This window comes from Mirounga leonina, unplaced genomic scaffold (assembly GCF_011800145.1).
Source record: "Mirounga leonina isolate KUSES-001 unplaced genomic scaffold, KU_Mleo_1.0 Mir_168, whole genome shotgun sequence".
NCBI lineage: Eukaryota > Metazoa > Chordata > Mammalia > Carnivora > Phocidae > Mirounga > Mirounga leonina.
In genome coordinates this window covers 23,124,296-23,149,317 of record NW_023270426.1, presented here as the reverse complement: position 1 = coordinate 23,149,317, position 25,022 = coordinate 23,124,296, and the positions used below count along the sequence as shown (strand labels likewise).

The 25,022-nt window shown below is 46.6% G+C and overlaps 1 protein-coding gene across 5 annotated transcripts in view; it reads left to right on the top strand.

Annotated features, from left to right (window-relative positions):
- SIL1 (SIL1 nucleotide exchange factor) overlaps positions 1 to 25,022 on the top strand; it is a 212,244-nt gene that overhangs the window by 49,253 nt on the left and 137,969 nt on the right. For all 5 annotated transcript variants that reach the window (XM_035014245.1, XM_035014244.1, XM_035014246.1 and 2 more), the window contains 2 exons: positions 2,486 to 2,600; positions 9,105 to 9,240. In XM_035014245.1, coding sequence (XP_034870136.1) covers positions 2,496 to 2,600; positions 9,105 to 9,240 — 241 coding nt within the window. In that variant the 5' untranslated portion in view covers positions 2,486 to 2,495. The remainder of the gene's footprint in view (positions 1 to 2,485; positions 2,601 to 9,104; positions 9,241 to 25,022) is intronic.

Below are 25,022 nucleotides of genomic sequence, written 5' to 3'. Positions count from 1 at the left end.
TAAGCAGTAACTCCCCTGGTAACCTGTAATCTACTTTCTGTCTCTCTGAATTTGCCTGCTGAAGAGAATTCATTTAAGTAGATTCATAGCAATATCTTTTCTTTTGTGTCTAGCTTATTTCACTTGGCATATAACGTTTTCAAGGTTGATTCATGTTGAAGCATGTATTAGAATTTCATTCTTTTTATGACTAAATAATTTTCCATTGTATGTATATACAACATTTAAAAAACTCCATTTGTTGATGGATATTGGGGTTGTTCCCACCTTTTGGCTATTGTGAATAATGCTGCTATGAACATTCACATGGAACTATCTGTTTGAGTCACTGTTTTCAGATCTGTTGTGTGGAATAAATACCTAGGGGTGGAATTACTGGACCATAAGGTAATTCTGTGTTTTGCTTTTTGAGGGACTGATAAACTTTGTCCCACTGTGTTTTACATTCCCACCAGCAATGTATAAGGGTTCCATTTTGTCTGCATCCTTGTTAATATAGGTTATTTTCCTTTTTAAAAAAAATTACAGCCATCATAGTGGATGTGAAGTAGTAAATCAGTGTGGCTTTGATTTGCATTTCCTTAATGATTAATGATGTTGAGAATATTTTCATGTCCCTATTGGCATTTGTTTATCTTCTTTAGAGAAATGTCTGTTCAAGTCCTTTGCCTGTTTTTAATTTGGGTTGCTTGTTTTTTTGTTGTTGAGTTGTAGGAGTTGTTGATATATTCTGGTTATTAAACCCTATCAGATAGGTGATTTGCAAGTATTTTCTCCCATTTTGTTCGTTGTCTTTTCACTCTCTTGATAATGTCTTTTGAGGCACAAAAGTTCTAAAATATCTATGGAGCTCAATTTACCTATTTTTTTAAATTACCTGTGGTTTTGGTGTCCTTTTTAGGAAATTACTGCCAAATCTAAGGTTATGAAGATTTTCTATATGTTTTTTTTTTTTTTCTAAAAGTTTAGCTCTTAAATTTAGGTCTTTGATTTATTTTTTTTTCTTTAAAGATTTTATTTATTTATTTGACAGACAGCGAGAGAGGGAACACAAGCAGGGGGAGTGGGAGAGGGAGAAGCAGGCTTCCTGCCGAGCAGGGAGCCCGATGCGGAGCCCGATGCAGAGCTCGATCCCAGGACCCTGGGACCATGACCTGAGCCGAAGGCAGACGCTTAACGACTGGGCCACCCAGGCGCCCCAGTCTTTGATCTATTCTGAATTAAGTTTTGTATGTGGTGTAAGGGAAGAGTCTATCTCATCTTTTGCATGTGGCTGTTTACTTGTCTCAGAGCAGTTTGTTGAAGAGACTGTTTTTTCCCCATGGAGTGGTATTGGTACCCTTGTTGAAAATAAGTTGATCATACATGATTATTTCTGGGTCCTCAGTTCTATTCCATTGGTCCTTATGTCTGTCCTTAAGGCTGTACCACACTGTTGTGATAACTGTAGCTTTGTAGTAAGTTTTGAAATCAGGAAATACAAGTCTTCTAACTTTGTTCTTTTTTTCCAGGATCTTTTTAGCTGTTCTGAGTCCCTTGAAATTCCATATGTACTTTAGGATGGGTTTCTCCACTTCTGTAACAGCACTGGTATTTTGATAGAGATTGCATTGAATCTGCGTATTGCCTTGGGTAGTATTGTCATCTTAACAATATTAAGTCACTAATCCATGAACATGGGATATCCTTTTATCCTTTTTTAATTTTCACAGGTACTAGGGCCTGTGCTTCAGGCCCTCCCCTGGCCTCCCAAAATTGTTTGGCCATTTGAAAAGCGATGTGTAAGGCTTTGTGGCTTGGGAATATTGAACTTTGCTGGTTGTTGGGATACTGATAGCAGCTTTCTTCAGGTATAACAGTGAGCATGGTTTAGAAGTGAATGATTATGAAGGCTTATGAGGATTTGGGCTCAGGTGTGTTCACACACAAATAAATTGGTTAGTTTCTTTCTCTCACTGTCATAGCCAATACCACCCTGTACAACCTGGCAAGTTGATAATGAGGAAGTAAGGAACCACAGCTGTTGTATCTCATGTAAGAGTCCTCCTTGGCTCTATGCTACCAACCAAGGCGTATCTGCCCATGAGTGGCTGAACTCCTTATGGGAGATGGAGGCTTCCTTTAGATCTTTTTTTTTTTTTAAAGATTTTATTTATTTGACAGAGAGAGACACAGTGAGAGAGGGAACACAAGCAGGGGGAGTGGGAGAGGGAGAAATAGGCTTTCCGCGGAGCAGAGAGCCCAATGCGGGGGTCGATCCCAGGACCCTGGGACATGACCTGAGCCAAAGGCAGATGCTTAATGACTGAGCCACCCAGGCGCCTCGGCTTCCTTTAGCTCTTATCCTGTGGTAGAAGACCTTTGGTACCTCTATGCGGAAAATGTCTGGTATCCATTGAACAAGTGACATCTTAGGAATCACAGTGCTGGGGGATCAGGCACCAGCTTCCTGTTGACCTTCTGTTTTCTTTTTTATTTTCCTCAGGTCTATATCTATGGCTCTCCAGGACCTGCCCCCTTCTAGGATGGCTCTTCTGGGAATGCTGCTCGGGCTGCTGATGGCTTCCTGCTTCACCTTCTGCCTCAGTCATCAGAACCCGGTAAATATTTAGCGCAAATAAAAGAATCCCTGTAAGGTCCAAGAAAACCTCCATGCCATCAAGGCTTCTGTGGGAGTAGGGTGAGCTTTTATTTTTCTTACAGGAATGTGGGCAGCACTGGATCAGGGTATATGGGTACTTCTCCACCCCCCCACCCCCCCGCCACCAACCCCACACCTTACTCCTCTGGCCTCTGTTTAAAGCTCATAGTATAGTTTCCCTTTGGAGAAAATATGATGATGATGATGATGATGATACAATAATATCAATAATGATGAATTTACCATGTACCAAGTGGTTTATTAAGTGCTTTATGTGTATTCTCATTTAATCCCCTCAACAACCCTACAAAGTAGACAACTACAGTTTATCCTCATTTTGAGAAGGATCTCGAGACTCAGAGACATTAAGTAACTTGGCCAGGATCATTCAGCTAGTTTGTGGCAGAATTGGGAAGGTCAGGATTCTCCCCAAGAGCTGGTTGCCTGTGTCGTGAGCACCAAGTAAGACTCTGCTTCTTCCTCTACTCCTGTCTTCCTTGTGCTTTCTCCGTCTGTCTCTGTCTCTCTGTTCTCTTCCCTTCTGTCCTTTTCTTCCTGTTCATTCCAGGCCTCTCTTCATTAACCTAGACCTAACTGCTCAGGGTTTCTGTCACTGCCACAGGCAGGAGTAGAATGACCGAGAAGGCTCTGAGCTTGGCCTGGCTGCAGCACGCCAAGGCTCCTGGCCCTGTTTCCCTGGCTGGCCCTAGCTACAGCCTGCCCTTGACCAGCTCCCAATGCCCCCTTGACAGTCAAGAGAAGCCTTGACTGTCAGCTTTCTGACAGTTTCACTCTCCCCTGGCCACCTTCCCCAACCCCAGGGGCTCCTACTAAATGCAGGGTAAGTGCTGCAGGCTTTGGAGCAGGAGGGCCTTGAAGTGCAAATGACAATTGTGATGAATTTAATAACAATGCAGCTCAGCTGAGGTTCACCTCTGGCTCATGGCAAGCTTCCACCGTCTCTCTAAAGTCATTTGTTTTCTCTCTGCCTTTCTCCCCACTTTGTGGAGCAGAAGAGAAAGTGCAGTTAGGAGTCACGAATTCTTTTGAGCTTTTAGTGTTCTCTAAGATCTTACTGGTGCTGGGGTTTTTTTGTGGTTGTTTTTTGTGGGGTTTTTTTTGTTTTTTGGGCCTTTTCCTCAAGGATAATGAGGATGAGATCCCATTGGCCCCTGAGGGTGGGACTGGTCACAGCATGAGTTAGGGTCTGTCCTTGGCATAGCCTTGGCCAGAAAAGCACACAAGTGTCTCAAGGGATCAGGGCTACGTCCCGTCCCCCTGACCCAACCTGCAGCTCACAGGGATCTGGTGCTCCCCATCATGAGCTTTAGCAGATGCACAATTAACAAAAACGTGCTGATGAATTTGCTTAAGGACTGTGTGTTAGTAAGTCCCTTTTGAATAATAGTCCAACCAAATAGATGAGTTTTCAGAGCCATAATTATTCTGGCCCACTTATATTAGCTCTATTGAGTCTAGTCTCAGAAAAATGTTAATACTGACTTTCATCAACAGAAGCTACTTTTATCCTTATGTCTGTTCCTAAGCTGTATCCATTTGTCATAATCTTTCATCATGTGCTAAGCACAAGTAGGAGTTGAAGCATCTTTTCTCTCATACCATAAAAATTGCTGCCCTGTTGGCATTTAAAATCCAAATTATGCAGCCAGCCACCTTCAAAACAGTGAAAATGGGTGGTGGGGGAGATGGGGGTGGTTATGATCCTTTCTTCAGAGCCTGGAGTCCAGGGAAGAGATCCTGGTGACCTGGAATTGTCCTCCCAAGGGCTTTTGTGCAGGTTAATGGCCACCCAGGAAAGGTTGTGTGTATCAGGGTATGATGTGGAGCCAGCCACCTTTCCTGGATTCTGTTGTCCTACATCTCTGGGGTGCCACAGCTTAGGAGCAGTGTGGATGCTGAAGGGGTGTGGTTGTGTTGTATCCTGGACTTCAGGAAGGTAGTGAGCGATGTGGAAGGTAGTGGGACCGGTGGAAGGAGCTCAGACCCTTGGTAAGTTCCCTTTTGCCACCTACATTGGCAATTTGGCCATTTCTGAGTTTTGTTTCCTCATCCAGAAAATAGGGTTGATCCTTTCTGTTAAGATTTCAGTGTAGATGAAATGTGATTACATATATAGAGCACCTAGCGTTGGGACTGGCAGAGTATGGTCAATAAATGTCAGTGGTTATTTTTAGTAAGGGGGTGGCTGCTTTTATGGTTTAATGTAGGGCTCTGTCAGGTAGGGGTCCTGCCCCAGAATGTTGCCCTGGCAGTTTGTTTCTGTCACAGCATCAGTCAACTTACCATTGGAGATTATTCATTCTCCTGGATCTTGAAGGCTTTGGTCTTTAAGAATCTCTTATTCAGATACAAGTGCAAGGAAGTGAGACATGGTAAGCTGTTGTCAGCTAACACCTTAGCTGGAATATCTTGCCAGTCAGTTGAGAAGAAATTGGTATTTGGAGTGATGGTGGCAGGGAAAAGAGAGTGCTGAGGTTTCAGCATGGAATGGAGCCCCGAGAAGCCAGCTGAGAGGGCACAAGATGTGGGGTTTACTTGAGAGTTGACCAAGGTATGGCTGGCTTCTGCCACCTCTTGGTCTTTATCTCCTGTTAAGGACACAGGACACACTGCCCGAGCTCAGAGAGGCTAGTCTTGCTTGTCCTTTCTCTGGGACTGTGGTTTTTTTACTTGGTCCATGAAAGTCTTCCCTTTCCCCTGGGAGTGGGGGATGTGCTAGAAGACATGCTAGGGTGATCTCCCTGTCCCCCCTACCCCTTCATTCCCTCAGCATGCAGGGCATAGCCATTAGGACACATGACTAAGAACAGAAACACAGAAGGGAGTCCAAATTCCTGCATGGGCTTTGGAGCCAGGCAGGCCTGACTTAAATCTCTACTCTGCTTTTCTTAGCAGTGTGATTTTTTGCACAGGCCCTGTACCTCTCCTCATCTGTAAAATGGGAATGAAAGTGTGTGCTTCACAGATGAAACTTGGCTGAGTTGTGAGGCGTGGAAGGCACTTTATAGCCTGGAGCTACGGTTGGTAGCTGCTGTTACCATTACAGCCTCGTCCCCGTGACCTGCTTTTTCTCAGAACCTTTTCTGGAATGTCCCTTTTGAATCGACTGCCGCCCTCAGTGCTTGTCAGATGTGATTTGGGCAATAGTCCAAAGTCACTCAGAGTTAGATTTGGTGAATAGGGTGAGCTGATCAGAGGAGCACCAATTTTCTATTACCCGCACTAAAGACATTTGTACTGTAAAATAATGGCAGATCATGTGCGTGCACGCACGTGTGTGTGTGTGTGTGTGTAGCTTAAAATCTGCTTCAGAGGTGACAGCAAGTGGAAGCTCAAAAAGCATTTGGAGCAGTGGCGGGATTATTAGCTCCTCTAGGGCTTGAGGCATGTGGCTCAGGGGTTCATCAGTCTCCTTTTTGAATTTACTCTATTGACCTTAAAAGAAATCTAGGAAAAGAGGCTTTCTCAGCTTCTAGTCAAGAGAATGAACACGGGCTCAGCTTAGAGTTTGAAGGGCTTTCTGCCATGTTTTCATCATCACCATTCCTGTTGCCTCTTTCTGCTTCTCTTGATGATGAGAATTTGGTGGCTTGTTTACAGCCACACCTGCCAGGACCTACCTGGCTAATAGACTAAAACAAGAGCTGCAGTTTAAGGCTTAGAGATGTTTAGTTTGGCCCTCATAGTGTTCTAAAATAAGAAAAGTTGACGTAAAAATCTGTTTCTCTGTTTTCTTTTTTTCATGGCAGTGGTGAACCAGCTGAGTAGCAGCTGTGTTCCTTAGTCAAGGCAGGAGGGCTCCAGTTTTCACAGCACAAGCACTCCCCATTGTTGGACACCCGGCCGTCCTTGGCCCCTTGAGGCCTTTAACCCACACACTTTGGAGGTAAATTTTATTAACATTCCCCTAGTCCCATGGTCCAGTGTATGGTGCTCATGGCAGAGGCTGACCAGCATGGATGGGCCCTGGATTACATGGGTTTTGGTTATTTTGTGGACAAGGTAGTCTTTGTTCTGGAATGTGGGACTACTCCCTGGGTTCTAGCGGGCATGCTGTTTTGGGCTTGCCTCAGTGCAAGGCATCTAGAACACATACCTGGCTGTGGAGAGGCTTGTTCCTTCATTCCTTTGTTCTTGGATGACGGTAAACTAAGTCCTGTGCTGGGCATGGGAGCACGCTGGTGAAAGAGACTGACACAGAGCCTGCTCTTAGGAAATAACAGCTTTTGGCCAATGTCTCCTGCCATTCTGTCCCACAAGCATGGCTGCTGTTCTGCTCCTAGTTTTCTTTTGAGCTCAGATCTGTGCACACTCCATGTTGAAGGGGTACAAGAGGTTTGATGGGGGGCGCCTGGGTGGCTCAGTTGGTTAAGCGACTGCCTTCAGCTCAGGTCATAATCCTGGAGTCCCGGGATCGAGTCCCGCATTGGGCTCCCTGCTCAGCAGGGAGTCTGCTTCTCCCTCTCCCGCTCCCCCCTCTTGTGATCTTTCTCTCTTTCACTCTCTCTCTCAAATAAATAAATAAAATCTTTAAAAAAAAAAAAAAGAGGTTTGATGGGCCCCAGGCGGCTCAGGTGACCACAACCCATACCTGACCTGCCTGAGTCCTGTCATAGTGTAGAGTCACTGTTGGATGTCCTAGCACAGACTCATCTAACCTGGAACCTATGGTTGTCTTTACAAGTAATAAGAGTAATGGCTACCACATACCCAGGGCTAGTGTTTTGCAAGGTGGTGCCTCATCTCATGTATGAGCTAGATGTCGCTGTTACTTCCACTTCACAAATGTGAAAGCGGGCTTAGAAAATTAAGTAACTTTCCAGGAGTCACAAGAAACTAGGATTTGCACTTCTGGTTATGTGATATGGAGCTTGAGTTCTTAACCACCATGCTGTAGTCTTTGCTTCTCATTACTTGTGACATGATTTGAGGGCTTCTTCTTGTCCAAGATCTCTTCCTTACCGGTCCTTAACAAGATCTGAAATCCTGCCATCTGAATTTCATGCCTGTATTTCTTGTTAAAATGTAAACATCCTTGGAGGGGCTTTACATTGTCATGATCATTAACTAAACACCTTGCCCTTTCCTCTGACAGTTACTTAAAGGTCAGACCCTTAGGTACTGGGTAGCTGGGGATGCCTTTCTGGAGCTGGGGTGCTGCTTGGAAGAGATGCATTGCTACCTCCCATGCAGGGTTAGGATTGTTGGGAAACCAAAATGAGATGTGTGTAAAGGTCCTAGCTCAGGTTTGGGTTCATAGGAATTCACGAAATATGCTCTCTGTTATTAGGGGATGACTCTGGAGGGGTGAAGGATGAAATAACCTCCCATTGTGCTATTTGGGGGTTCCTCCTTGCTATCCCAGAGCTCTGGAACCCTCTGGTTACAGTTTCTTGAGGCCCTACTGCTTTTATGCAAGAAAGGTTTAAAAATGGGACAGGAAGAATGGGAGGCCGGGAAGGAGCAAAATGAATAATACTTTGTATTTATCTTGCATCTCTGTCTCCTGAGCTTAAAGTGCTCCATAGACACCATCTCATTAATCCTCCATGCTCTCCAGGGGGTGGAAGGAAACAGGTTTTAGGAATTGGTTTTCAGCTTTGGCTTCTTCCCCCCTCAGCCCAGCTGGACTTCCAGCTTCCCACTTGCAGCCGTTTCACTGTGGATTGTAATGTCCCAGAAGGTCATTCATGCCTTATAGACACCCTGGAGAATTGCCAGGCCCTTGTTGTGCCCTGCTGGGCTGCATAGGAATCAGTCAGGCCTCAGCTGGCAGCTTTTGTATGTCTGGGGTGGCCATTTGAAGACCTATTCTCCCATTCATATATGTATTTTTTCTTTTAAATACATCTTTTTTATTTGTAAGAGCAAGTAGGTGAGAGTTTCAGACATCACACAGTTTAGTAACATGGCAAGTAAAAAAAAGCAAAAGGCTCTTACTGTCTCCTTCTGCCAACCCCTCTCCCCAGGTTGTTCCCTTAGCCCCCTTGAGATAGTAATGAACTGGGGCGCCTGGGTGGCTCAGTTGGTTGAGAGTCTGCCTTCGGCTCAGGTCATGATCCCAGGGTCCTGGGATCAAGCCCCATGTCGGGTTCCCTGCTCAGCCGGGAGCCTGTTTCTCCCTCTCCTCCCTGCTCGTGCTCTGTCTCTCTCCCTGTCAAATAAATAAATTAAAAAAGAGATAGTAACGAACATTGTGGAGTTTTTCCTTACTCATATACAAAAGTTTTTCCTTACTCCTATACACATAACACATGCTGTGTGTTCATTTAACCGTATCATCTCACTTATACTGGTTCTGAGGCTAACCTTGTGAAGGGTCCAAACAAGGCTGGGGAGGGGAGGAGGACAGAGGATAAGGGTATACCACCCAGGCCATGTTCTTTGTTTGCCTGGTGCCTAGCTATGGTGGGTCATGCCCTGTGTTTTCCTCTCTCTGAAGGAGTTTGCGCTCACCAGCCCAGAGAAGAGCAGGACCAAAGAAGTGGAGAGAAAGGAAACCACAGCAGAAGAGGAGCTGGACTCTGAGGTCCTGGAGGTGTTTCACCCGACCCATGAGTGGCAGGCCCTTCGGCCAGGTACCCAGCCCAGCCCTCTCCCCGTGAAACATACTCTGAATTCTAAGTGCGTATGTCCTTCGTCCCCACAGGGCTGCTTTGAAAGAGCAGTCACTCTGTGGCCCACTGGAGGGGAACAGTGCGGTCCTTCCGAGTGATGACTGCTGCTGCAGGGCTTAGGGACCTTCATTTTCCAGCAGAACAGAGATTGCAGCATGTGAGTGCCCTGAAAGGGAGGCAGATGGTGGGTGGCCGAGCTTTCTGAGCAAGTGATTGAAAACTTTCTTTCCTTGTGCTTCTGAAACACAGAAGAGGCAGTGACATGTGCCTCACTCTGCAAATGCTATTTTAGGCTCTGCTGCTCGGCTCAGTGCTGCTGAAATGTTGTTCACGGGAGAGTACTGAGCACCGGTTCGGGGCAGGAGTGTTCTGTTGCTAAAGGAACCTGTGCCAAGAAACAGGGGCTGGTCCTGGCCTGGTTTCTAAATGGGGCATCCTCAGAAAGAGCAACTTTCGAGCCCTTTCATGAACCGGGGCCCATGGCTTAGAAAGTAGCCCGCATTTGTGGAGAGTTTACCATATTCAGGTACGGTGTTAGGTGCTTCATGTGCATAATCTTGTTCAGTCTTCACAACTGTAGGAACTGTGATTGTCTTCATTTTCCTATGAAAACACTGAGGCTCATTGACTTGTGCCATTCAGCTGATGTATCCTAGGTCACTGACCACAGAGCCTAGACCCACCTTCCTCCCCTTTGTCCTTCTAGTCCCAGCCTTGTTGACTATAGCCCCACTATGGGGACACTTGGGTCTGTTCTCAAGAGTGGGCTGTTGCAGTCTGCCCTGTGGCAGCTGCCACCGTGGTTTCATCAGCTCCGAGCCAGTATTCATCACTGTGTCCTCACTGCCCCCGTTGCTGCTGAGCTGGCAAGGGGCAGCCTTCGCCATGCCAGCCAACTTTCTGGTAGCACTAGCACTCCTGCTGGGCTTACATACAGGTCATTGGTGCCACTGGAGAGTGATGAAGCACCAAGCAAGTGAAGTAGGAGCCCAAGGCATGGGGCAGAGGGAGGTTTTAAGAACAGAGGTATGGGGGTGCCTGGGTGGCTCAGTCGTTAAGCATCTGCCTTCGGCTCAGGTCACGATCCCAGGGTCCTGGGATCGAGCCCCGCATCGGGCTCCCTGCTCCGCGGGAAGCCTGCTTCTCCCTCTCCCACTCCCCCTATTTGTGTTCCCTCTCTCTCTGTGTCTCTCTCTGTCAAATAAAAAAATCTTTAAAAAAAAAAAGAGCAGTGGTATGGGGTTCAGCAGATCTGACCTTTGGCTGTCCTCCCGCAGCTTCTCTGAGAACTGAGCTCCCTGAGCCTTGAGGACCGAAACAAGAGGCCTCACCAGAACGGGGCATGGAATATGTGGGCTGTTTCCACTGGTTTGATGGGGTTAAAAGTGCTTATACCACTTGTAACCAGGCAGGTGCTTAGAGCAGATGAGGTCAATATCCTGTGACCCCTAATCCTAGCATCTCTGTTCCTGTGGCACCCTTTAAGGCCCTGGTCCGCATTGTAGAACAAGCCTGGAAGTTCTGACCTGGCAGTTGGGCTGCTGTGTTAATTTTAAACAAAAGAGCCCCTCTCTCTAACCTTGGGGAGGGAGAGCCCGAGCATTTGTGAGAAGGGCAAGCTGAAGGCTCTGAGTGCCCTCTGGAGAATTAGAGTGGAACACTGATTTTCACATTTAACTTGATGACCCATTGACATCACCCTCTGCCTTCTAGTTTCTCAAGAGCCTCTTGTAAAATCTGCACCAAATTACCTTGAAACTGCCCCAGAAGTGGTGTGTTGTGGTTGAGCACAGACACTCAGGCCCCACAGCTCAGGGGGCAAAGCAGTTCTGGTTCTAGTCATGCCTGCCCCATCCCAAGAGTGTTTTTGCCTATACTCACCCTCAAAGTGGGATGGGTGGGGGGAGGTTAGGTGAGAAGCTTATTCTGGCCTGAGTGTGTGACGTGGGGTGATTCAGAGTGTCCTGCTGTGGAGTCAGACCAGGGGCGGCAGAGCAGACTTTGTTGGGCCCGGTACAGGACTGAGGTCCTCTGTTTGTTATATTAAGAAGATTTTGTAGGTGCATCTGTTGGCAGCAAACTGACCTCTCGGTGGTCTGTGTGGATAGCCGGCACTTGCCTTCAATCAGAGTATAATATTTAATCCCCCACATTCTGAGTGTTGCCTGGGAGCTTCCAACACAGCTGCTTGAAGGAGTGTTAAAAGGAACATAACCAGTTGTAGGAACTTGTTTGATGGGTACATGATTGGGGAGGTAATATAATTTAGCAGCTAAGAGGACAGACTTCTAATTTATTTATATTTATTTATTTTATTTATATTCAATTAATTAACATATAGTGTATTAGTAGTTTCAGATGTAGAGTTCAGTGCTCTTACATCATGTGCCCTCCTTAATGCCCATCACCCAGTTACCCCATCTCCTCACCCCCTTCCCCTCCAGCAACTCTCAGTTTATTTCCTATGATTAAGAGTCTCTCATGGTTTGTCTCCCTCTGATTTCATCTTGTTTTCTTTTTCCCTCCCTTCCTCTGTTTTCCTCTGTTTTGTTTCTCAGATTCCACATATGAGTGAATCATATGATAATTGTCTTTCTCTGATTGACTTATTTCGCTTAGCATAATACCAAGAGGACAGACTTTAGACTCAGCCAGTCCTGGGTTCAAATCCTAGCTTTGCTATCTAGGGGATCTTGGGCGAGTCACTGAATCCTTCTCCTCTTCAGTTTCCCCATTGGTAATATGGGGGAAATGTCCTGTCCTCTCTGTGTGAGGGTTTTTGACATCAAGATACTAGTCAGTATGCTCAGTTCTGATTTTAAATGGTAAATTCTCCATTTGTGCTACTCCTTAAATTTGATTGTGGAATTGGATGCCAGTAAGTGTGCATGAGTGTGTAGGCTTCCTATCCTCTCTGGTCTTCAATGGTGAAGGGGGCTTACGGTGAATGGGAGAGACTTCTGTGGTCCTCAAGTGCCCTCCCTCTTTCCCTCTGCAGAGATTTTTGATGAGGGAGCAGAAAGGGTTAGCACAGCTTTTTCTGCCTGGAAGTCAGGGACCTCGCATAAGAAAGATGATGGAGTATCTTTTGGGGACTTTTAAGAAAATGGCTAGTTTTTGTTGACAGCTATTATCCCCAGTTTGGTAACTTTTGTCCCCTCAGGTCTCTGAAGGGAGGACCTCAGCTCTCTTGTCCTCAGGCCTCCAAGGAGGGCATCCTGGGCTACATGGTCTGGGCTCATAGGAAGGTAGCTTTCCAGGCTGCCTGCTGTGACCTGGAACACCAGGGGACCTATGCATGACTTTATGGGCCTTCCCACCAGGCCAGGTGGGTATTGGGCCCCAGCCTTTCAGCCCTGGAGCAGCTGCAGGTCACTCTGCTGAAGTCTGACCGCCTCTGTTATTACTGTCAGCATCCTCACTGTGAGCCGCTTGTTCCTGGAAGTGATTTCCTGTCTCTCTCTGTCTTCTGGTTTATTTTGGGATCTGTCTCACCTTACGGAGGCACAGCAACCATTTGAGTGTGGATTCAGCATCAGCTGTTCACAAGCAAGCAGAAGAAAGCTGTTTGCTAGCAGGTCCTATGGGTTCTGGGCAAGCAATTCAGAAATTTGTCCTGGGGTGGAGGACCCCTGAGACCCAGGACGTTGTGCCTGTGTACTTGTTACTACAGGAAGCCAGTCACAGCCAAATGTGGTGGAGTCTGTGCTGCCTGGGCATTTCTGAGATGCTGCTTGTGCCAGGCACTGTACTCGTAGCCAGAGATACAAGTAATATGTCACAGTTACTGAGTGTTGATTGTGTCAGTGCTATAACTACCCTCATTTTTATAGACAAAACTGAGTCTTAGAAGTGACTTAGTCAAATGACCAATAAGTGGTAGAGTCAGAATTCAAAACAAGCTTCGGCCCCCGGGCTGAGCTCCTCACCACCGTACCACGCTCTCTTTTTGAGTAGCAAATGAGACATGCCTCCTACCTTCCAGTAGCTTATAGTCTCACAGAGGATACAGAGACAGAAAAAGGCGCTAGAGCGTTTTGGATGTTCTGGTGGAAGTGTCCTGTGCTCACTGAGGGCACAAAGGAGGCTGTGGGGAGGCTAGGGCCTTCTCTCCATAGTGTTGAGATCTCTGTGGAACAGGGAGTCAAATTTTATGGTGCTGAACTTCCAACCCCATGAAAGTTCTCTTTTTGAGCTGTATGTTCTTGGCCAGGTTGATAAGAATCTTTGAACCTTCGTTTCCTCATCTGAAAATATCTGCTTCCCAGAGATGATGTGAGACTAAAACAAGATTAACATATGTAAAATGTTTCACACAGGACTTGGCATCTAGGAAATAGTTAGTGGCTATAGTTGTCATTTAAAAAAAAATACACCTCTCTTGCCTTCCTTGGGGACCTGAAGGAGAAGTGGAGGTTGACAAAGCAGCCTGAGCAAAGAGCCCTGTTGTCCTGCCCATCAGCCAGTGCTGCTTGTTGGCCCCATGTGGGCTCAGGGAAGCGCAAACCTGGGGCTCCCTACTGACCTGAGCTGACTTCTAAGAGGAGGCTGTCAGAACCTCAGAAATATTGGCATCAGCACAAAGAGCCCACTTAATGGGAGCACGCAGGAAGCCTGTGCAGGAACACATTCGTGTGAGGGGGTTAAAAAAAAAAAAAAAAATCCAAATCATCAACAACTGATGAGAGCAATCCAAGAATTATAGAGCACCAGCCATCTGGTCAGATCATTTCAGATCTGCACGAGCAATAGGAGGGAATTGAATTTTAAAAACCTCATTTATAGTAGGCCAACTACTCTGTTTCAAGTATTTAAGAGAGGAGTCTGATTTCCTGCAGGCCCTGGACATCTGTCTGAAGGAGCGCCTGACTCTGGTCTGGGTGACTCTGTGGGATTGTCTCTGGGAGGCCTTTGGCCCCTTGCAGCTTGGAAGGGGCTATATGATTCTTTAGTCCTCAGATACCACCTGCGTGTCCAGCAGTTCAATTCTGACTCCATATTCCTGGAGGTAGTGTCCGATCCCATAAGTTAAAGGTCTCGGGCGCCTGGGTGGCTCAGACGGTTAAGCGTCTGCCTTCGGCTCAGGTCATGATCCCAGGGTCCTGGGATCGAGTCCCGCATCGGGCTCCCTGCTCCTTGGGAGCCTGCTTCTCCCTCTGCTTCTCTCTCTCTCTCTCTCTCTCTGTCTCTCATGAATAAATAAATATATAAAAAAAATCTTTAAAAAAAAAAGGTCTCAGTGACACTGCATCTACTTAAGATGCTAGTTCCAAGTCCCAGATCACCCTGTATTTATGACTGACCAGGTATAAATTGGAAATTCCCACAATCCCCTCTTCAGGTTCGATAATTTGCTAGAACACCTCCTAGCTCAGGGAACTCAGGAACACACTCTGGTTTGTTGGCTTACTGTAAAAGATACAACTCAGGAACAGCCAAATGGGAGAGATACATAGGGCAAGGTATGGTATTGGGGGAGGGGTGCAGAGCCTCCCTGCCATCTCTGGGTACACCACCCTCCCAGATCTTCTGCGTGTTCACCAGGTTGGAAGCTCTCTGAAACCATGTTTCAGGGGCTTTTATGGAGGTTGAATTTCATACACATGTTCAATCACCAATGTCCATGACTTAGTCAATCTCCAGCCCTCTCTCCTTTCCCTAGAGGTCAGCAGATGGGGCTAAAAGTTCCAACTGTATAATCATGGCTTGCTCTTTCTGGTGACCTGCCCCCATCCTGAAGTTATCTAAAGCTACCTTCTCCCTGTCCTCTACCCCTCAAGAGTCATCTCATCAGCATAAACTCTGGAATAACAAAAAATACTCCTGTCACTCAGTAAATACCAAAGGTTTTAGGAGCTCTGTGCCAGGAACTAAGGATAAAGACCAGATTTTTTTTTTTTTTTCTTTTTTAATACCTCACAGAATGAGTTGAGGTGGGACTCAGGGGCAAAGCTCCCGGTGCCTTCTGCCATCTCCCCAGCTCTGTGGCTGGGAGGCAGGTGACCCTCCCTTTCTCCCCTGGTGTGGAGAGATCTTTCTTATGGGTCATCTCATTTCCAGGATGGTCCGCAAGTGTATGACCTGCTTCTGTCCCATCCTTCCTGCGCAGGCACTCAAGCGTGCGTGTATGCTCACATGCCCATGAGCAGTGGGTGACTATGGGAGTATCGGTTAAGGGCAGTTTATACCTAAGCTCCTGTGTCTTATCAGAGTGGTGCAGTGGGACTTGTTGGCTGCCACTAGAAGGTAATGGCCTGAGGGAGGTCTAGCAGTAGGCCTCTGCTGATCTTTCCCTGGCTCAAGTGCAGTACCGGAAAGGTGTAACAGGGGCCAGATAGAGGAAACGGGGTGGTTTTTGTGTGGTGTTAGGATAGTCTGTCTCCCCTCTTGAACACAAGTTGCTATGTCCAGCAACTTTAAAGGATGAAGTGTTCAACAGAGCTTACCTTTGGTGCTACTTCTTTCTGCACGGTGCCTTCCCCCCACCCCCCTCCATTTCGAAGCCTTTCAAGTCTTCTGGGGATTCCCTGAGAGCTTTATTTGTTCTTTCCTACCTATACTTCTGGCCCATCTCCATCACTACAACCACCTACAAAGTCTTTGTTACGCATTCTCTGCTCTGAGCATCTCTTTTGTATCTTGGTAATAAGAATTTGTCAGGAGAACTGCTTGGGGCATAGCAGGATGCCAGGCCTTTTGAGGCCCGTAAGAGCATTTTCTGAGGCTCCAAATTACCTTGTCCTGGGGGAGAAAAGGAAGGTGGGCTGGAATACCTGAAGGCCCCAGAAGGTTCCATGAGTACGGTTTAGATCTCTTCATTTCAGTGAGCCCTCATTGCCCATTTGTGGCGTTCTCCCAGGATGGCTGACCACTGCCCCTTAGCAGCCAAATCCCACACCTCCTGGGGGAACAGGTGGAGGCCAGGGCAGAAAAGCCTGTGGACTCCATGGCAGTCACTGCCAAGGCTGAGGCCACTTTGAGACTAGCTGGCTGAGCTCTGCACTGGCACAGAGCATCTCTGTTTGGGGTCTGGCCTTCATTACCTGGATGGGGTAGGCCAGGGTCCAGTTTGCAATCTGTGGACTTGGGTGGTGATGGAGAGTAGCTGTTGGCTGTCCACTTTCTAACAAGCATTTGTATGCTTAATGCTTACCCTAGGCCCTTACTCTTCCCTTTCTCTGCTTCCTCCATCCACCTGTTCTCTCTGAGGTTTAATAAAGACTACTTAGCATTAGAATGGCATAGCCTCAGCTCTCAAAGGTCAGGGTACCCAAACTGGCTGAAAGGAAAAACTTAAACTGGAGTAGGGATTATGAAAAACTAGCTGCCAAAACCAGTCCCAGCCCTCATGCCCAGGGCTTGGCTTTAGCTCAGATAATCTGTATAGTTCTGACTTCCCTTCTTTCTCTAATATTGGCCTCACTCTGCTGGCTAAGACTGTCCAGGCCGTCTCCAAGGTTGGGACTCACCAGGGCTGGAAATAGCTCTCAAGGGGCTGCCTTGGAGCTGGAATGAGGCCCTTCTCCAGAACCTGTTCCATTCTTGGTTTTGTCACAGCACTAGAGGTAGGAATTGATTGGTAACTTAATAGGAGGTAATATTTGACTAGGTAGAGAAGAGGACAGGTAGGAAGCATGAGTGGATGGGAAGGGGATGACATAAACAGAGACCTCAGAGTGAGAGTACGTACATCTCCCTGGCTGGAGGATAGGGAATAATGGGAAGATGGTGGTGGGCAGAGTCCCCTCTGTCAGAGATAGGGGGTGGTGGGAGAGAGGGCGGGAGGAGAGATGAAGAGAGCTAACAAGGCAGTAGAACTAAAAATGTAAGTAAGTGTAAACTATGAGTGTGTAGTTGAGTCCAGTCAGGGACTGTGCTGTGAATGGGAGATGAGGAAATGAAGAAAGATGATAGAAACTCCTAGGTTTGAGGAGTTTAAGAATAAGTGGAAGAAGAGAACTAAAACAGTAATTTCAGAGGTAGTGACCTCAAAAAACTTGTCTATTTTATGTTACATTTGTTGTATGTTCCAGTGATGTTCCAGGTGTAGTGCTTGATGGTAGAGATAACATGGTGGGCATCGAATGCTTGCCTGGGCTTATGGTGTAGGAGGACCCCCAGACAGGAATATAGTTAGGTAAGAACACAGAGGAGGGGCCCTGAAGGGAAGACCTCCCAGAGGCAGGGTCACTGAAGCTGAGCAGAGAGAGCTTTTTTGTACGTTTGAAGGCAGAAGAGAAAGGAATCAGTGTTGACAGATTTGAAATCCCAGAGAGGAGACCATTAATGAGATAAAATTGTGTAGGTGGCAGATAGAAAGTGTTGGCCTGGTGAATATGATGAGCCTTGGAAATGAGAAGCAGAAGCTAGGAGACAACAAGAATCAATGGGAAGGATGTAGTGGGAAACTGAGGAAACTTCACTTAGATGTCTTCAAGTTTCCTGAGCCAGGCTGAGGGTGGGGCTTCTACCTTGGATGATGCAAGAGAAGGACCTGATTGGGTGCTTGAGGAATGGAGAGATGAGAAGAACCTCTGTGAGGAAGATGCTGAGACAATCAAATGGTCAGAACTAAATGGTGTTGTGTCAAGAAGGGCCCAGTTGGGCTCCACGCTGGGCACGGTGCCTACCTAAAGAAAAAAAAAAAGGCCCTTTGGCATTTGACAGCCTAGTCTGACTTTGTCGGGGGGCCAGGATCATTGGATTTGGTGACTTTCTAGAGCAATCTGAGCCCCAGATTGGGATAGCTGGAGTATGAGACCTAATGGGCAGACACATCATTAAGGGGACTGCTGGAATGTCCTTGATTAGTAAGGAGACCTTTGTGTGACCTATGGGGCAAGCTGGAGGGCTTTACCAGAAGCTCCTCTGAAATTGCTCCAACCTTGTCCTTTCTGAACCAGGGAATATCAAGACTTTTGTAGGTCCCTGACAGTGTCCAAAGTCAGAGCTGGAGTGGCACCCTGCTAGCCACTGATCTTCTTAAGTAGCCCTGAATAGAACCTGAATGAAGCAGAACTAGTGTGCAGGGGGCTCTATGAGCCTTTTGGTGCTTGTGCTCTAATCAGGCTGATTGTATTTCTGTTCCTGTGGGGTTTTGTTTTGATATTGTTCATAAATAAGTTGATTTGGGCAAACAAAGATTGAGTTGTATTTTGATTTCTTTAATTACAGATTGGTCTGTTTTGGGTTTGTATAAGCAGTTATTTGAAAGGAAAGAACCATTTCTTTGGATTAAAAGTTTTCAGATTTGATTATCTGTAGACATAATTAGTTTATCTGGGTAGAGGTGAGTTTTCGTGCAATACTAATAGGGTATATTGATAAAAAATTTTTTTTGTCTAGGGGAAAAAAAGAAAACTCTCTCTATTCCCCCATCCCAGCAGCCCTCCACATGTTGTATAAAAATCATCTTGTTAATCTCCATTCTGCCATCCTGGCTTCGCCAAGTCAGGCTTTTGGACAGAGGGTGAGGAGGTTGTCTAGACTGTCAGGACCAAGAATGACTGAGGCAGAATAGGACCCAGAGACTCTAGTCTAGCTGTTGGGGAAGGAAGGAAGACCAACATTTTTGGGGGAACCCCCCTTGTCCCTGGTGCTTTGTATACATTATTTAACGGAGGTCTCAAGGTACTGCATCAAGGAGTGGTTCCCTCTTCTCTTGGTCTCTTTTGAAGCCCGTGGTCCATCAGTGAAGGGTCCCAAATCCCACTGCTGTTCCCAGGATTTCAATCTGCAAGATCATTGCTTGAAAGCAATGCTGTTTGAGGTCTGTGTGGGAACAAAGTAATGTGAATTTTAGAGGCTCTTGACATTGAGAAGTGGAAATTATTCAAGAGGATGCAGAATTATTCAAGCTTTGTTTCCTAGATTAAATCTTTGGGATCAGGAATAGATCCAGATGTCCCTAAACACAGTGGATCAAATAGCCCTGTATGCAGTCTGATTTGAGGGCTCTTAGCTGGCTTTAGATTCTCCCTAGGTTAGATTGCAGGTGGGGAAGCTGGAGGAATTGTTCCCTAAAGACCATTAGCATTTCAACTTGTATTTGATCACTATACTTAGTTGAAGATACCTTGGACTTAGATAGACAGTGGTAGATTTCAAAGGGGAGGGACTCTTGCATACAGTCAGCAGTAATAGGGGCAGCCTGTTGCAATGTCAGATTTATACAAGTCCATCTTAGTGATGGGGTTGGCGGGGGCATTTGGGGAGTTGAAGGGCAGTGGGGAGAAGGAAGAGACAGATCAAAGGAAGGCTGTCTTTTCACCTATTTGCTGGCATCATCTAGCCCTGCTTATGCATGTCAGTGAAAGTCTGGGTTCTGTAGTGACTCACTTTGAACAAAATGTTCTCTCTCCCTTCCTCATTTTCATACTCGGAGTCCTTCTCCCTTCTACCCTCCCTTGCTGCCTGCCCTCTGCCTCCTTTCCTTCTTTACTGTAATGGCCTTTACCTGCAGCTGAATGGCAGGTGGCAGGGATGGATAGATGTGGGGGTGTGTAGTTGGGGAAAGATTTTCTCAGTTTTGCTAGCATCAAAGAAATTACTTCCAAGGCAATCCTTCCAGCCATGTATTTCGCTGATCAGTCAGAATGAGAGGAAAAACATATTAGCATTGCCAGAGAGGCTATTTGGGAAAAATCAAGTCTGTGCAACTGAGTGATCTAAAGTTACAAGCATTAAAAACAAATCCTGGAGTGCAGCTGGAATTCTTCCCACCCTGTCTCCCATAGCCCTGTCCCTTGACACCCCTCCCGCACCCCCATTCCTGCTACATGAATGGGTTGTGCCTCAGCTTTCCCAAACAGCCTGATTTGAAAGAGGAAGTGCCAGGGTGTGTTGGACATTTCTGGGCATGACATAGAAAAGCAGTCTCAGAAGTTTCTGGTTTTGTTTTGTTTTTTGTTTGTTTGTTTGTTGTTTTTAAATCCTGTGACTGCGGTGCCTCCGTACACTTGGAGAGGCCCTTAGAAGGGGGTTCTCTTGAGTGGAGCACACATACATGCTCATATATTTTCTCTCTGCCTGGTGCTAGTCCAGAGTGACGTCTCAGGACAGTGGCTTCAGGCTTCTTTGTCCTTAGGCCAGGGAGGTGCTTCTTGTCAAGAGAAGGAAATTTCTGGTTGTTTGGGCAGAACTTAGAAGTTAAAGTGGGGTAGTTTGTCTCCTTTGGAAAAATGACAAAAGCTAGAATGCCCTTTCTTCAGAGTAATGTCCTTCAAAGAAGGAATGGCCAGAGGGCGCTGTCCAGGCTGTATTTTGGCATCTAGTTGTTGTCAGAGTGCCTGGCAGTGAAGTGTTGTAGAGTCAGTCTCCCCGGGCTCATACCTCAGCTCTGCCTTGTACAGCCGGGTAGTCTTGGGTAAGTTACCTAATTTTACTAAGGTTTAATGAAGTATCATTTGCAAAATAGGCTTAGTAAGTAATACCTACTTCAGAGGGTTGTCTTAAGTAGTACATAAGGTGAACATATGAATTGTTCACTATAGTGCTAGGTTCATAGCAACAGGTCTTGTAGTAAAAATGAGTGGACATCAGATAAGCCCCAAGTGAGGTACAATCTAGAAAAAAGCTGGCCATTACTCTGCAAGTACATCCAGGTCAAGAAAGACAAAGAAATACTGAGGAGATGTCAAAGATTGAAGGAGGCATGCCAGCTATGTGTAGTGTGGTTTCCTAGATGAGAGTCTGGAACAGAAAAAAGGTCATTAGAGGAAAAACTGGTACAGTTGGAATAAAGTCTCGAGTTCATACTATTGTACCAATGTTAATTTCTTAGTTCTGATAATTGTTTTATGGTTTTGTAAGATGTTAATATCAGGGGAAGCCGGGTGAAGGGTTTATGGGAGCTCTACTTTTTATTTTCTTTTTTGCAACTTTTCTACAAGTCTAAAATTACTTCAAAATAAAAAATTAAAACCAAGTAAGTTAATGTCCAAGTGATGAGTTAGGTAAAAAGAGAAACTGACCAGAGTGGAGCCACACACAGCAGATCACACCTGACTCCGTCTCACCTCCTGTGTCAGAGAGAGAGAGAGAGAGAGAGAGCAAGAGAGAGCGAGAGAGCTCTTACTAAGGGGCCCTAGCACCTGCCTCTTTAGCCTCTGCGTGCCTGCTACATCTTGAGGAGAGGTCTGCTGTAGGCTGATAATTGGTCAGCAATGTAGACACACACCCCACGTCTGAGCCTGGATGGTGCTCTACAGTGGCTGGGGAGGAGGCCACTCGTTGGGCATTAAGACTCTCTGTAGGGCTGAATGATCAGGGCACTTGTCTCTGTTCCTTGGAATATAAATGAAGTTCTGCTTGCTTTATCTTTCTGTCTCAGCACCAGTCACTATGGCAATATGTTTGCAGATTACGATGCCTACCCCTACGCTCACACTCAGTGTTTGATCATCCAGAAGAAAGAAAAGTTCAGACCCAGCTCTGCAATAATTTATTATTTTGTTTCTTGTTTTAAGTGCCTTGCTCTTACACAAAGCAGGCATTTTGCTTGCTCCTCTCGGGCGCAAAAGGTACATGTGCTTTTCTTATGACTGATGTGGTCATCTCTGTCATGCTAATAGCAGGGTGTGTAGAAGAAAGCCATTATTATAATTGGGAAAATGTGAATCTTGGGGTTTTTATTTTTCCATTGAAATCAGCTGTCAGAGGGGGTTCTAGAAAGTATAAAGTCTTCCATTCTGACATACAACTCCTTCACAAGTATTTGCTGTCAGAAGTTCGTATTTTCTAAGTTAAAAAAAAAAAAAAGTAAAAAATGTTCTTTGTGTTTTACCTGAGTTGCTGCATTTTGCTATTGATTTACAAATTTTATTGTCCGACCCTTGGGATGCATGTGGATTACTCAATAGTGTGACAAATGGCTGGGCTCTGAATTATGTATTGTATTACAGGGGAGTTCATAAACCATATTTCTCTGTAGGTTATTTTAGGCATAAGACTAGTGAACTGTCATTTCTCTTTTAGTCACATGTGACTAAAAAAAAGGTGGGGGTTGGTGGTGGGAAGGAGATATGTCTGGCTCAAAATTCAGCAGACCACCCCTGAAAGGTTTTAAATGTAGATGCTGGAAGTAGACCGACTTTGGGTGTGGACTGGGAGGACTGGGAGCACCTGGAAGAGGGGAGAGCAGCTGTGTTCCACATGAAACCTTTGCTGCACCTTTGCTCAGGCTAGAGCCCCTGTGGGAAGACTCCTGGCTTCCACTCCCCCTGGGGCTTCTGTTCCAGTCAAATAACAAATGGCCTGAGGCCAGAGAGTCCTGCACCCTGAGTGGGCCTACCACACTCCCTTTCCCCCACACAGCCACTTGGGCTGATGGATGTGCAAACCCTTTACAGACGGTTTGGCACTGCTTGGCTTGCAGAGATCATCTGTCTCTTTTGAATGAGCAACTTTATGTTTGTGGCTCCTTTTCCCTGCACAGAGAGAAATTGCTTCTGCCTTCTAATGGAAATGTTTACCTTCCCTAGGGAAAGGCACTATTCTTTGGGGGTAATGTTTGTCGGTGCTCCCCACCCCTCGCGGGAGCATGAGCCTGTGCTCGAGGGTGGACGGGAGGAGGCGGCCACTGGAGCATGCACAATTGCCACTGGGGCAGCCATCTGCCAGTTTCGTGGCTCACAGCCTGCCTCTGAGCAGGCCGCTGGGAGGGAGTGTCTGTACTCCGGGGCCTGTATGCATTATGCACAGCCTCTTCCCTAAATGAGCTTTCTAAGTGTATATAACTCCTTTCTACCCTGTTCTTGTATGGTCTGCCTCGGGGCACCATTCAGAATCTCCCCTAATTATACTGGAGCTCAGCTTCTACTGTCTCGCCTTTGGAGTTTCTGGTAATAGCTGATTTGTGTGTGTGTGTTTGGGGGGGTAGGGCGGTGGGGAGTAGATTTCTAAAATTGCATTGAGGGATTGATTTACAGTTATAGGAAAATAGGCTTTTTACAAGGAAATTATCAACACTGCAATGATAGAGTTTCCCAGCAGTGGTATTTTGACTAAGCAAAGCCAGGTTAGCTTCCATGTCTTTTCCAGAATGGACTCTGTAATTTGAGAAGGCTGCTCTAGTATTAAAATGAAATCTGTGCTTCTGATTGCAGACCACCACCTTCCCCACATATTGCCCCCCCCACCTCCCCCCTTCCCTTCCTCAGATGGAGGAGTTTTTGCACATGCTGCTTAGAAAAAGGAGATTTATATCATGACTCAATCCTCGCCCACAGATCTAGGATTCCTGCCATCCAGTAAATTTTGGCAGGCAGGTCCTGTGTATGGAGAATGTGTCCTGCCTCCCTATCCCTGTCCTGCTCCCCTTATTGCGTATTCTTCTTGGGTGGAGTCTGCAGTGTCTAGCTTCTCATCTCTTCCGCTTTTCCCCCCAAGCAACCCCTGCTTCTCCTATAAGGCTGTCCTTTAGTATCCGTGAGGTACAGGGAACGGTCTCTCACATCCCAGGGACTTGACAGACCTATAAAGCTCAAGCCCTGAGGTGTTTTCCTGCTTGTTACTTGTCTGCCACTGCATTGAGTACAGCAGCATGCCCTGGCCTTCAGCACCAGAGCCCACCTGGGAATTCATTCGAATAAGAAGGTTGGCAGCCCCACCCCTCCAGTCACACGACTGGATATACAGATGTCTTTGTGCCTGTAATTATAGTGTTGACCTCTTAAAGTCATTGAGGCCTCTAGGTGAGTGCTGGTGAGGCCATGATGCTGTTGAGAGTGGGTTACTGGTGACACTGGGCCCTCCTTTTGCCCTGTGGTGGGGAAGAGGAGAGGGGAAAAAAGCATTGGGTTTTAGAAAATTCTTGGCTATGAAGACTTGGTTAAACATCGTCTTCTCGGGGCGCCTGGGTGGCTCAGTTGGTTAAGTGACTGCCTTATGGCTCAGGTCATGATCCTGGAGTCCCGGGATCGAGTCCCGTATCGGGCTCTCTGCTCAGCAGGGAGTTTGCTTCTCCCTCTGACCCTCCCCCTCTCATGCTCTCTCTCTCTCATTCTTTCTCTCAAATAAATAAATAAAATCTTAAAAAAAAAAAAATCGTCTTCTCCTCCCCATGCCTAGGAAATTCAGAAGAATTTAAGATAACAGAGTGGAGGGCAGAATAGGACTTTGGGGGACCAGGGACAATGAGAGATGTGTAGTGAGGAGAAAGAGGGTGAGCAGCTGGCTCACCTACCTCTTAGAACAGGACCTTCTTGGCCTGGCAGACGGGAGACCCAGGCTGAGCCCACCATTGGCATGTAGAGGAGGGAGTGGTGAGCGCCTAAGAGACTGTTCCCTAGGGATAGGACATTGTTGCTGCCTCTGAGGGTCCGCTCCCCTCTTCACCTAGCCACTGGAAAGCAAAGGGTCTTCAGCTGCTTGGCTCCTGCAGCAAGGAGACTGGCCACACCAGGAGAGACTCAGGCCAAGTCTGGACCACATCAGATGTTGCTCCTTTTTTAACCTCGCCAGTAGGAAGCTCTTATTGTCGGAACAACCTCCCTGTCCCGAGTCTGTGTAGATGTGTCTGGAGCTGGACCTTTCCCTTCCAGTCTGATTATTGTGGTCTTTCCTCCCCATTTCTGGCCTCAGAACTAACCTGATGGCAGGTTCTGGAGTCTCTCCAGGCCTACAGCATATAAGGCTTAGTAATGACAAGATGTGTTGTAGGGCCGCACTTACTGGATATCCTTTGAAATTAACTTTCCGATAGTCCTTAAGTGCCCCATGGGGGCCTCTTCAGGGATCTTGGT